The sequence below is a fragment of the Sinocyclocheilus rhinocerous genome, unplaced genomic scaffold, assembly GCF_001515625.1.
Source record: "Sinocyclocheilus rhinocerous isolate Xijiao unplaced genomic scaffold, SAMN03320098_v1.1 scaffold2593, whole genome shotgun sequence".
Lineage (NCBI taxonomy): Eukaryota > Metazoa > Chordata > Actinopteri > Cypriniformes > Cyprinidae > Sinocyclocheilus > Sinocyclocheilus rhinocerous.
Window position 1 is genome coordinate 395,560 of NW_015664037.1, and position 12,409 is coordinate 407,968.

A 12,409-nucleotide genomic window follows, 5' to 3' on the forward strand; every position below is an offset into this window, starting at 1 on the left:
ATTACAAGGGTACATGATTTCCACAACAAAGAGACAGCAGAGAAAGGCAGTGAAGATCTCCTGAATGGGGAATTCTTCTGTAGATGTGATAGGGAAAGTTGAACAGTTCAGTAACAGTGAGCTTAAACAGCTTTCTAACCGCTTTCATGGCCACCACACCATCCTCATCCACCTTCAAAGATGATCTGAGATCATATTTCAAACTAAAATCTGATGCACCTGTGGGCCTCTGTTCTTTAGCACAACCCAGAACATGCTGGGACTGAATATGAAAAAGGCATGTGCAGCAAAGCATGGATCAGCCCTCAAAGAACATCTAGGATGGTCTTCATTTGAAAATGAGACAACCATATCTGACGAAATACAGGAAGGGGAAAACTTTCCATGGGACAGCAAGAGCTGTTAAACCAAAACCAGACAGCCTGCTTGAGCAGAGCGCAGACACACACACACACACACACACATGCTCATGTCTCATCGTTAATGGAGGCCACTGTCCTGTGCGTGGCGGATGGAATGCAGGCTGATATGAATGATGACAGATTATTGATTGAAGATACACGGCTCAGATGATGAAAGTGGCCAGTGTTGAAAAGTACAGCTTTCTGATGGCAACGTCAGTGTCAAAACGCTGGAAAATAGGCCTTTGTTAACTCCCAGTGTGAAATGTGGCATGATCTAAAAGAGTTGGGCATGTGCTATGACGCAAGCTGGTAATTAATACACTGACCCTGATAGCACATGCCAACATGTAAAAGCGTCTGCTCACAGCCTGAGCTATTCAACAACTCATCCTACTGTTAAAAACACTTCTTACTTACCAACATGAAGACTAATAGAGTCAGGGTTTAGTTAAGAGTTAGTTTCATATTAATTATGTATAATTTACCGTTATTACTATGGTAACTACATATGTAACAAGGACACTGTAAAACAAAGTGTTACCAATAATTATACATTTTAAAGATCTGGCTTATTACTTAATTAATATCTACAAAAATATTAGCTGCTGGGTAAAATATGTCACATGTTTTGGGGTAAGCTGTGTGTAGTAATTTGATCTGTCAAATGAATTCTCTTCTTATTTCATGAGGCTGAGAAAAAAAAAACATTTAAGTAAACATTTTAAACCTATTTAAGTAATCACAATCACACATATCTCAACTGGTCAGCCATAATTACTGAATTACTCAGAATTGTTATTGAGTGTCAGTCAGAAACAGCTGTTGATGTAAATGTGATTGTGATAACACCCTCTTACTGACAAACTCTGCGCATGAGACGGGACACGTCTTTATCCTTTTAATCACACATGCCCTCATCTGCGAGCACGTCTCAGCGGACAGGAGGATGCTTAGTCTGTTTACATGCTCCACAAAAGAGAGGTGGAGAGGATCTGCTTTCCGATAGACCATCACTCTCTGAAGATACGGATCAACAATTGTTGATGAAACAAAGATGCATATCTCATAAGGCATACATTTTGTTGGCTCAAACTATGTTTATCTTTTAGTTTCTTTAGGGGCAGAAGCTACACTTTTCAGAAGTCTAATAATCTAGGTTACTTCCACCAAAAATGCTGTAATAATTTAATTTGTATATGATCACTTTCCCCTGCTGAGATTAGCTAATCTCTTTGTATGCGAAATGAAACAAAGTCCCACCAAGTTTCTGAATACTGAATTGAAGAATCTAATTTTCCAGGATAAATCTTCTTTAAGAGAATGCAAACTGAAAATGTCATCATATTTGCTTTGTTGTGTATCAGGAGTTACACGTATATTGCTTGCGCTTTACTTTGGGAGTCAAATATGTAAATGAAAGATAATTCATCAAATGAGCTTCCCCTTGAGTACTGAGATTCGATATTGCAATGATAACGATATTGCAGGGTCAAGTCAAATCGCATTTATTTATATAGTAATTTATACAATAGAGGTTGTATAAAAAAGCTTTTCAGTAATACACAGGAAAATAACAGTGTTAATGTTGCGAAGTTAATCAATTATGAAGCAAATTTGATTCAGCTACTGCTCTACAGAAGACAAAAACGAGCTTAATTTAGATCGATGTTGATTAAATTCAGGGTTTAAGTGTCTTGGTAAAGGACATAATGGTGAGACACATGGTTAATTTCATGGTTGACCAGCTCTAAGCTTTAAACACCCCGCTATTTTAATGCTTAAGTTCAACGTTTCGTTGACCTTAAATATAAGTTCCAAAAGGTTGTTTTTGGTTCCCAAAATAAACTTTCAAGAAACAACAACAATGGACAATTTTGTGCAATGGAATGGTTCCTTGGATTTTAAAGGTTCTTCATGGACCCATAGATGTCAATAAAAACCTTTATTTTTAAGAGTGTAGTTTGATTTTTTGGAAAAAATGGAAGTTGGACAAATGGATGCACTCAGTATCACTTAGACTGGCTGATGTTCACGTCTCTCAGGTACAGTCTGTGCTATGACATCAATGCATTTGAAGTCATCAATCTCCATTGAGCCCTGAATGTGATTAATATGTATCTTGTCATCAATATTCAATGTGTTGCTTCCTCTATTGAGGACTGACATTGGCACCACCGTTGTGCGCTTCAAAACTTGGCGATCAAGCCACCAATGAACGTTAGGAATAATAAGCAGAAGAACGGCTGTGCCAACTTTTGACACGCTCCCACGCAAGAAGCCACAGGTAAACTGACAAGCACCCGTTGGTGCTCCGATCTCGCCTGTCCAGAAGATATGAAATGCGGATGGTGTGACTCCACTTAAGAGCTTTTTTGAGAAATCAGGATAGCACCAGAGTGTGCCGCACAAAAGAATGATGAAAGAACGAAAGATAAACAAAGGCTTTCAAAGGCTGGAGTATTGAGACATCAAACGCAAAGTAGAAACAACACACAGCATCTCACCTCAGCTGACATATTGACAACAGCAGCCTATGAGGAGAGAAGAGGTAAGACAAGAGGAGGGGGGGTTATGGGTGGAGAGGTTGGCGAGGTCAGCCTAAACCAACAGAATGGGAGAACCTAATTTCCAATGACAGAAGGGTCTTTCATCTGGGGCCCTGCCTGGAAATGTGCTGTGTTTAATTATTAAAGAAGGGTCTTACTCTGTGGGGTCGGAATGCATTTGAAGTCTCTTAAATTCAGCCCTGCTGACAGACCGCGGCCGGCCGTCTCAGTGTGTGCCCTTACCTGTATGACAGCCGCTGAATGCTAATTTGTAACAAGCAAAACTCATTAGGCCTGTGCCACGGAGGGATGCGCATCCTGGCTCATCTCAGAGCGCCGCAGCGCTTCGGTCCCTCTAGTGGGGTGGCTTCAATCAAAGGCTCTAAGGCATGCTTTGTTTCAGGCACACACTGAATGCACACACACACACAAGACAAAGTTTGTAAGATGAGAGAAGAGGAGAAAAGACAAAAACAAAGAATGGTACTCTACACAATGCACACAAATGCTTGTCCAACGAATGTTGGACGTTACAAGTGTGTGTTCCTATGGTGCTGACAGCAACAAACCTCAGTACTCAAGGGGGCGATAAGAGTTTTCTTCAAATGTATATGCCATCAAACCAGATGTGTTGCTGTCCAAGGGTGCGTTTCCCAAAAACAACTATGGCCCCAAGTCCTGTCGTTACCAATAGAGTTCAATGGAACTAACGACCATAGTTAGCTAACAATGCTTTTGGGAAACGCACCCCAGGTCTGCAGCTGTAAACAAGTCTTACTGTTCAAACTGTTGCTTCACAGGCATGGTTATACGGAGATGCTATAGCACCATCAAACAAAAGCAACAGCACCCTCAATTGACCCTTCGCAAAGAGCTTGATTCACAGGTAATCTGACCAATCATAATGCCGAATCCACCATTTTGTCCGACAAACAAATAAGACAGGAGAGTAGATTAACTTTGGTGGACTTAAACTTGAAAATTGTGTGTATTGATGTCTTCCCGTGGTTTAAATCAAATATGTTCTGATGTTCATTCATGTTTATTTCGTGTAAATATGAAAAACCGGTCGGTTCATGTGCTGCTTGAACTGAGGCAATACAGCCATCTGTCACGACACATTAAATTAAACAAAATGGTATTTATTGCTTGAATTTCTTAAAAAAATGACAAAATTTGAAAGCTCAGACCTCGTTTCATACCAGAAGTAACCTGCTCTGTCTTGTCTGTCGGCATGTTGTCAGTTTCCTCTTTGCTCTGCGATGTATTTTTTACGGTGTGAGAACATGATGTGTAGTGCATGGCTTGTCGAACTTAGCAAGAGTAACTAAGGAGGGCGGGTTTTTGCGAATGTTGAGCATTGCAGCCAATCACACACGTCTGTTGATCTCTTGTATGCTATGGCCAGTCAGAGTTGTTCAAGTCAGTCAGAATCCACTTACCACTCAAAATGCTTGAGCTTTTGTTTAGTGCTGTGTTTGGTCATGAATCCGGTCGTTATAAAGAACAAAAGAGTAGATGCGAAGTAAATAAGTCATTGTGCAGTGTAGTCAGCTTCATTGATTATAACGGATGTTTTCATTAGAGTACAGCAGAACTCTGCAAGATCATTATGAACTGAAGTGACCGTTTTTTTTTTTAGAAATGACAAATGATTTGATTCTGGAACTGGGCCTGTTGTTCTGCCATGACAGCAGATGACTTGATAGAGAAAGTCATTGAAGAAAGACTCACTACGATGATGCACCCTTGTTTCATCATCACTCAGAATGTCACTAGTGCATATGTATAACATTTAAATTTCGCTCTAATAGATTTCGGAATGCAACAACATGTGAAATTGAGCCCATGTATATAGAAGCTACATAAGAGTGCAAAGCATTGAATATTTCCATTGAACAGTGTTGAAGAATGAGTGAATGCACTCACTGTGGCCTGCATCTGGCTGCTGTACTCGGCCTCCATCCTGGCGAGCCGTTGATTGGTGTCCTCCAGCAGCTCCTGGATGTTGTCTGTGTGCTTCTTCTGCATGTCAAACTTTTCTTGTTCCATCTCCGCCACAGCAGCATGCAACTGATAGAGACGATAAACGAACCATACAACATAGATCAATAAAATATAAAAAAACTCTTCAAGACTCTGAAATTGTAACATTTATAATTAGTGCTGTCAAACGATTAATCGCGATTAATCGCATTCAAAATAAAAGTTTTTATTTACATAATACAGGTGCACCTCAATCAATTAGAATGTCGTGGAAAAGTTCATTTATTTCAGTAATTCAACTCAAATTGTGAAACTCGTGTATTAAATAAATTCAATGCACACAGACTGAAGTAGTTTAAGTCTTTGGTTCTTTTAATTGTGATGATTTTGGCTCACATTTAACAAAAACCCACCAATTCACTATCTCAACAAATTAGAATACTTCATAAGACCAATAAAAAAAAAAACATTTTTAGTGAATTGTTGGAAAGCATTCCTTCTGGAAAGTATGTTCATTTACTGTACATGTACTCAATAACTTGGTAGTGTCGAGTGAATATCCCTTTCTCACAGACATCACTGGAAAGTTTGTAGTTCGGTCGAATATGTCAAAAAGAAGTAAGTAAAACAATGCACAAGTTACTTAATGGTTGGTAAGGAGGGAGGGAGAGAGAGAAAAAGAATGCGCGCACTTCTGTGGTGTGATCTTTATTGATGTTCGCTCACTTCACGCATCATTTGGATTAAAACTAAATCGTAAATATAAGACAATTTTTTATAATATCAGGGCTCAACTATAAGTTTGATTTTTGTTTCTGCCCTCACAGCTGGCTAGTAGTTTAGTTTTACTTGCTATTAAAGAATAATTAATTTTAGCAATATGTTTTCATTTGACAGAAAAAAAAAAAATATATATATATATATATATATTTTTTTTTAAAGATGTAATGCTTTTAAATATTTTTTTTTTGAAGACCTGAACAAACAAAATTAATGCTGTATATCCATACCAGAACAAACACACACAAAATACAGGATGTATCAGACTCTTTCACTCCTTTCCAATTTTTCCTATAAAATGCTTTCACTGGAAGAAGATTACTTAAGTTTGCAAGACATAAAAACAGATGATCTATGATCCCACACTACCATCTGGCCATCCTTATTGTTGAGCCCTGAACATGAGTCCTACAGAATATTATGTTTAGAAACAGAGAACAAAGAGAATGTTTTATAAGGCCTGAAGCAAGATACCCTTCAACCAAAAGCCTGTAGAAAGGCAGGGCCGGATTCTCTGGGAAAACCTTGAGCTTTTCTTTTCTATCTCTGCAATAAACATACACATCTACTGAACACTCAGAGAAGATGGATTTTTGGGATTCTTTCTCATACTCAGACGGGATTGGCTGAGCTCTAAACTCAGTGAGTGTTCAGTGTTCAAAGCTCCGGCTGCTGGAGGGACGGGCCTGTGGAAACCTGAGCCTTTTCAACCCTTCCTTACCTTCTTCTCCCATTCGTTTTTCAGAGACTCGGCACTTTGATCAGACATTTTCTTCAGCTCGCTGATCTGTTTCTCTTTGGTCTGTCGGATGACCTGGGACTCTCGCAGCAGGCTTTGAACTACAGGGGAGAGAGGGAGGCAGACACAAACATTCAGACCTGGCCGCAGGGCATCTCTCTGTCTGCTCGCACTCCAGGCTGCCCCAGACGGCACCATACTTCTTGACTCAAAAAATAACTAAATAAATAAAACAATAATACACAACAATGGGTACGAAAACAAGAAATTATACAATATCTTAAGGTGAAGTGCATTACAGCAGAAAGCCAGTAAAGGCTATGTTGAAAAGTTTAGAAGTTTTAAATACATATAAATAAAATAAAAAATAATAATAAATACTTTTTTATTATAAAAAATAATTTTTTTTTTTAAAGATGCACAAAGCTATGCCTGACACATTCCACATTCACTTTATTTTTCATTAACGTCATCATCAATAAAGATTAATTTGACTGAAGAGTTCTCTCAATAAATAATTAGCATTTTGTCAGTTAAAATTACATTCCATGTAAATGAAAAGCGTGTTTTATGATTTTGGGGGCTTATTTAAACTAGGTCAAAGGCCAAAAAAAATGAAGACTAACACCCTCTTGAGTAACCGGGATCTAACAAGTACCTGCCACTGACTTTTGAGAAATACGTAGAAAGGCCATAACAAGACATCAAATCACAGATGCTGCTTTTACTGAGTCGTAAGAAAAAGAGTTTGTGAGTGTGGTCCATGCTTTACTACACGTCTGTTTACAAGGTGCAGCTTTTGTTGGCTCCTCAAAGCCAAGTCTTTAGAGCCGTTTTGGGGTTGAAGGAGAGGTTTCCAGCTGGGGTGCACTGAGCAACACCTTACCACTGACAGAGTGCTCAGAGCGAGTGTATAAACACGACCCACTGCATGTTCTACCCTCACCTCTCTTCTCCAGCCTCCGAATAGTCTCCTCCCCCTCCTTCTGCTTCCCACGATACATGCACTTCAGCTCGTCAATCTCGCCATTCTTGCGGTCCAAAATCTGAGGAAATAAACACAAACCATGTTTTGTACATTTCCTGAAGAAAATGTGACTGGCATTGAGTGTGGATGGAGCAGTTGTTAAGTCAAGTCACCTTTATGTATATAGTGCTTTATACAATACAGTTTGTGTCAAAGCAGCTTAACAGTGTCAAGCAGGAAAATAGTTGGTCAATAATGTAAGAGGACAATAACAAAGAGTCATTTTCCAGTTAAAGTCAATTCATTGATGATTCAGTGATGTCATCATCCAGTTCAGCTCTCCTCCAATAGTGTCTGTGCAATCAGTCATGCGTCCCCAACTAAGCAAGCCAAATTAGACTGTTAGACTGCTATAGTATGTGGTTACTAGTGTACTCTAGGTCAGTGTTTCCCAACCGGGGTGCCGTCTGTCGAGAGCAGGGGTGCCGTGTAAAAAATCATTTTTTTATATTTTTAAATTGCTAAAATGTTCAAAAAAAGCATATATTATATAATATCCATTTCTGATGTCGCCAATAATTAGAGATGCACCGAAATTTCGGCTGCCGAAATTAGTTCACCGCTCAGGTTTCACTTTCACGTGGTGTGACGCTCTGCGTATTATCCCGCTCTATGCGTGTGTGTGCTCCGCTCAGTCGCTCCACTCGTATACCGTTCATGCTCATCAGAACAGCAAAGTCCACTCAAAAATTGAGCCGACAGGAAACATCGATGTAGTACAGTATTGTTTCTGTCTACAATAGCCCTACTGTGTTGTAACATAGTGTGGTATGCAACTCTGGTAACGCTGCCCTCTCATTCAATGATCTGCTAACCGCTATGTTATGCTCACGTGTTCTGATAATAATAGCTTTCTAGGACAAAACATTATTTGGATAATTGGTAAAAAAAAAAAAAAAGTTAAATATCTTAACCCTACCCTTAGACCTACATGAAAAACTAAAAAGCTATTTATTTAATTCGAAGGCCTGTCGTTATTTTTTATTTGTGCTATCATTATTAATTTCTTTATTTGTTCTTATTCTATTACTGACTGCTTACTTGTCATTTTTTATTCAATTCAAAGTTTGAAATCAAGCTATCTCGTGCTACTGCACCAAAATTACCCCACTGTAAAATAAAAAAAACACTGAGTGAGCAAAAATTTGTGAGATAGCTAGTTATAATGGTAATTAAATAATGTTTACATATGTACATAAGCCTACATTAAAATCTGTCATATAAATTGGTCTCTTCATTAGAAATTAGCCTACTGATTGCCACCACTGATGGACAAAATTTTTAATTAATATTAAAAATATCTGTATGACATTATATTCTGCAGTTCTTCCCTGTTGTACAGAATATCTATACTTTTCAAATTATCATATCGAAGTTAGAAATTCAAATATTGTGACAAAATAAATTTTGTAGGGTGCCACAAGTTTGTTAAAATTTCCAAAGGGTGCCGCGACTAAAAAAAAGGTTGGGAAACACTGCTTTACTCAAAAATTGAGCCGACAGGAAACATCGATGTAGTACAGTATTGTTTCTGTCTGCAATAGCCCTACTGTGTTGTAACATGGTGTGGTATATGGGCAACTCTGGTAACGCTGCCCTCTCATTCATTGATCTGCTAACCGCTATGTTATGCTCGCGTGTTCTGATAATAATAGCTTTCTAGGACTAAACATTATTTGGATAATTGGTAAAAAAAAAAATAATAATAATTTTAATATCTTAACCCTACTGTTAGACCTACTTGAAAAACTAAAAAGCAATTTATTTAATTCGAAGGCCTGTCGTTATTTTTTATTTGTGCTATCATTATTAATTTCTTTATTTGTTCTTGTTTTATTACTGACTGCTTACTTGTCATTTTTTATTCAATTCAAAGTTTGAAATCAAGCTATCTTGTGCTACTGCACCAAAATTACCCCACTGTAAAATTAAAAAAACACTGAGTGAGCAAAAATTTGTGAGATAGCTAGTTATAATGGTAATTAAATAATGTTTACATATGTATAAAAGCCTACATTAAAATCTGTCATATAAATTGGTCTCTTCATTAGAAATTAGCCTACTGATTGCCACCATTGATGGACAATTTTTTTTTTAATAATATTAAAAATATCTGTATGACATTATATTCTGCAGTTCTTCCCTGTTGTACCAAATAGCTATACTTTTCAAATGATCATATCGAAGTTAGATATTCAAATATTGTGACAAAATTTATTTTGTAGGGTGCCACAAGTTTGTTAAAATTTCCAAAGGGTGCCGCGACTAAAAAAAGGTTGGGAAACACTGCTCTAGGTGATATCTAGATATGGCTCAGTTCCCTTCTTCAATATAATTCTGTAGGATTTTTGCCTGTTTTATCATCTACCAGATGTAAATTTAGCAATTAAACAAACACAACAGGTATCATGTCACAAATGCATGACGAGTTCCCAAGTTTAAAGCTTAGGGCTTGTTGAGGCTGTGACACACCAGACCATCGTCGATCATCTGTAAGCACAGCGTTCTGGTGTTTCTGCACTAGTTGGACCACACTGTACATATACAGTTAGTATTGTACACCCACAGTCCCAGTTTCCCTTTTTGAATGATGAATACAGACTACTGTCACCTGCTGGTTATTTCCCCTCATGCAGGCACAAAACGTATGTGTCAGTTGGCCGTTGGCTGCAGTCTTTACGCTGTTTTCTAGCGCAACTTTTTGGCCCAGATGCCAGGCAACATGAGGCGTCAACACCGCTGGCTTTCGTCATCGCTAGTTCTTTGATGTCGGTTTGGTGTGTCACGGCTTTTAGACGTTTGTTCAGATCACTAACCCTAAGCGTGAGCAATGGTAATAGTGATGCTTGCATTAGCAAACAACTCTACAAACAAGAAGCATTCATGACACTGAGACGACGGATGACAGAACGTTTATGTTCCAGACTTTCCAGCTAATCTAGAGCCATAAATAAATTTCAGTGGGAACAGAGTTTAAATAGAGGTTTGTGGTGCTTCCATATGACAAGCTAATGCTGGCTGCAGATTACAGAGGATAATGTTCTTATTCACAAGCATGACCATGAAGGAACTCGCCCTCTCCTGCGTCACTGAATGCTGGAATTTGCTGCTTTGAAGCCGACGTTTAGCGGATGGGTGTTTGGGGGTGGTGGGCAAGATCCCCATTTTTGGCCCATGTGTTAGGCTTTTTGCTTAAGTATATTATCTGTAACAGTAGCGTAAGCTTAAAGCAGAGGATGATAAACCAGTATGAATCTCACATTATGCTCTGGGAAGCAAGACCATTCTTTACATGTATTTGTTTACTGACTGTTGCATGCAATCGTCAATTACAGCATTTTTTAAAATTTTAAAGATTTCGGGTTCGGGTCAGGTTCGGGCTCTAAATTTAACTGTGCCGCTCGGGTCGGGTCAGACGATCTCGGGTACGGGCCGGGTTTGGGCTTCACTTTAAAGCCCGTGCAGACCTCTAGCACTGGTTCATTCAGCATAAGAAATACTACATTTTATGAATGTGTAAAAATGACTTATGACTATATGCAATTAAATAAGGATGTTACTGGAAGTGGCAAGTGGCCCCTACCACCCCACAACAGCGCACATAATGTAGGCTATGTCTCCCTTATCAAACACACCCAATTCATCAGCTCATTGGCAGGCACTACAATACCTTAAAGGTAATAAAGATATACTTCCAAGCAAAATCAAAGAACAAACTGAAGTTACATTATAACATACAAAAACAACCCAAAACAAAGTTTGTTTTGGGAGGTCGAAAATTTTGTCATTGGGATGTTTGCTAATGAATGTACTTTTACCCCAGGCAAAGAACGAAAAATAACTTTGAGTGAGTATACTGATCCCTTAACAGGGTGTATCAAACAAATGAGGCATTCAAAAAATGCAGTGTTGGGGAAGGTTTGGGAACCACTTCTGTTGCTTAATCACTGTTCACAGAGTCTCTTTGTAAAATTTTAATAATTTACAAGACTGTTTCTGTTGTGAATGATTCTGAACGAATCTACTAAGTGAATAATTCAATGACTCACTCATAATACACAAAAAACAAACTAATTTGTCACAATCTACTGGTTAAATTATGTAATCGACAGTATCTGAATGAATCTTTTGTAGGCCTGGGCGATAAAACGGTGTCGATATTTAACGACGATATACCTTCTTCGATATCGATAGAAAAATGTTTCGATATAGCGCACGATATAGGCACGTAGTATGAGTGACGCAGACAGCACACATAAACACAAACACATGCTGAAATGAGTGCTGTGCCTGCCTGTGATGAGGAGACTGTGAATAAAGAATGAATATTAGTCGAATTTAAAATAAACATTTGCATTTGAATGTTAGGTGTGCATCAGGTCCATCAGTGGCGTTCGAGATGCGGTGATGATGTACATTACGTTGTTGCATTTTAATGTTTTGTTAGTCTAACCCACGAGCTGCTGCGTTATTCATTCAAAATATTAGAGAAATATAGAAGCTCAATGCGGAGAAGATCTTGAATGGGTTAAAACCGAAACCAAGCCATTCACACAGAACGCATATTCAGCGCATTTTTTAGACGGACAAATATGACTGCTGCACTCGTGTCTCACACAAGAGATGTATAGAAAGCCATGCAAAGTTAAAACAGTTTAAACTTTTAGAAAACACGTCACGAATTTGTGGAGGTTTATTCCTTTTCACTGCGTCTCATATGTTTTGAAATGCAGTCTGTGTGAATTGCGCTTCAGCTCTTTGGATTAAGCAATGCATAAATACAAGATTCTGTTTTGTTCATAATTGTTTATGCAATTTACGAAATTATATTAGATTTTTATGAGTTAATTTAGACGTAATGCACGTTTTTATAGAGTTACTTCCTTGCGTTGACTATTTAAATGCGCTGCATTATTTTGCTCATTGC

At 38.3% G+C, this 12,409-nt stretch overlaps 1 protein-coding gene across 1 annotated transcript in view; it reads right to left on the reverse strand.

The window, feature by feature from the left end:
* The window catches only part of cep112 (centrosomal protein 112), an 87,859-nt gene that overhangs the window by 72,511 nt on the left and 2,939 nt on the right, over positions 1-12,409 (reverse strand). The window contains exons 2-4 of the mRNA XM_016540152.1: positions 7,402-7,501; positions 6,438-6,556; positions 4,880-5,023 (exon numbers count right to left, since the gene is read on the reverse strand). Coding sequence (XP_016395638.1) covers positions 4,880-5,023; positions 6,438-6,556; positions 7,402-7,501 — 363 coding nt within the window. The remainder of the gene's footprint in view (positions 1-4,879; positions 5,024-6,437; positions 6,557-7,401; positions 7,502-12,409) is intronic.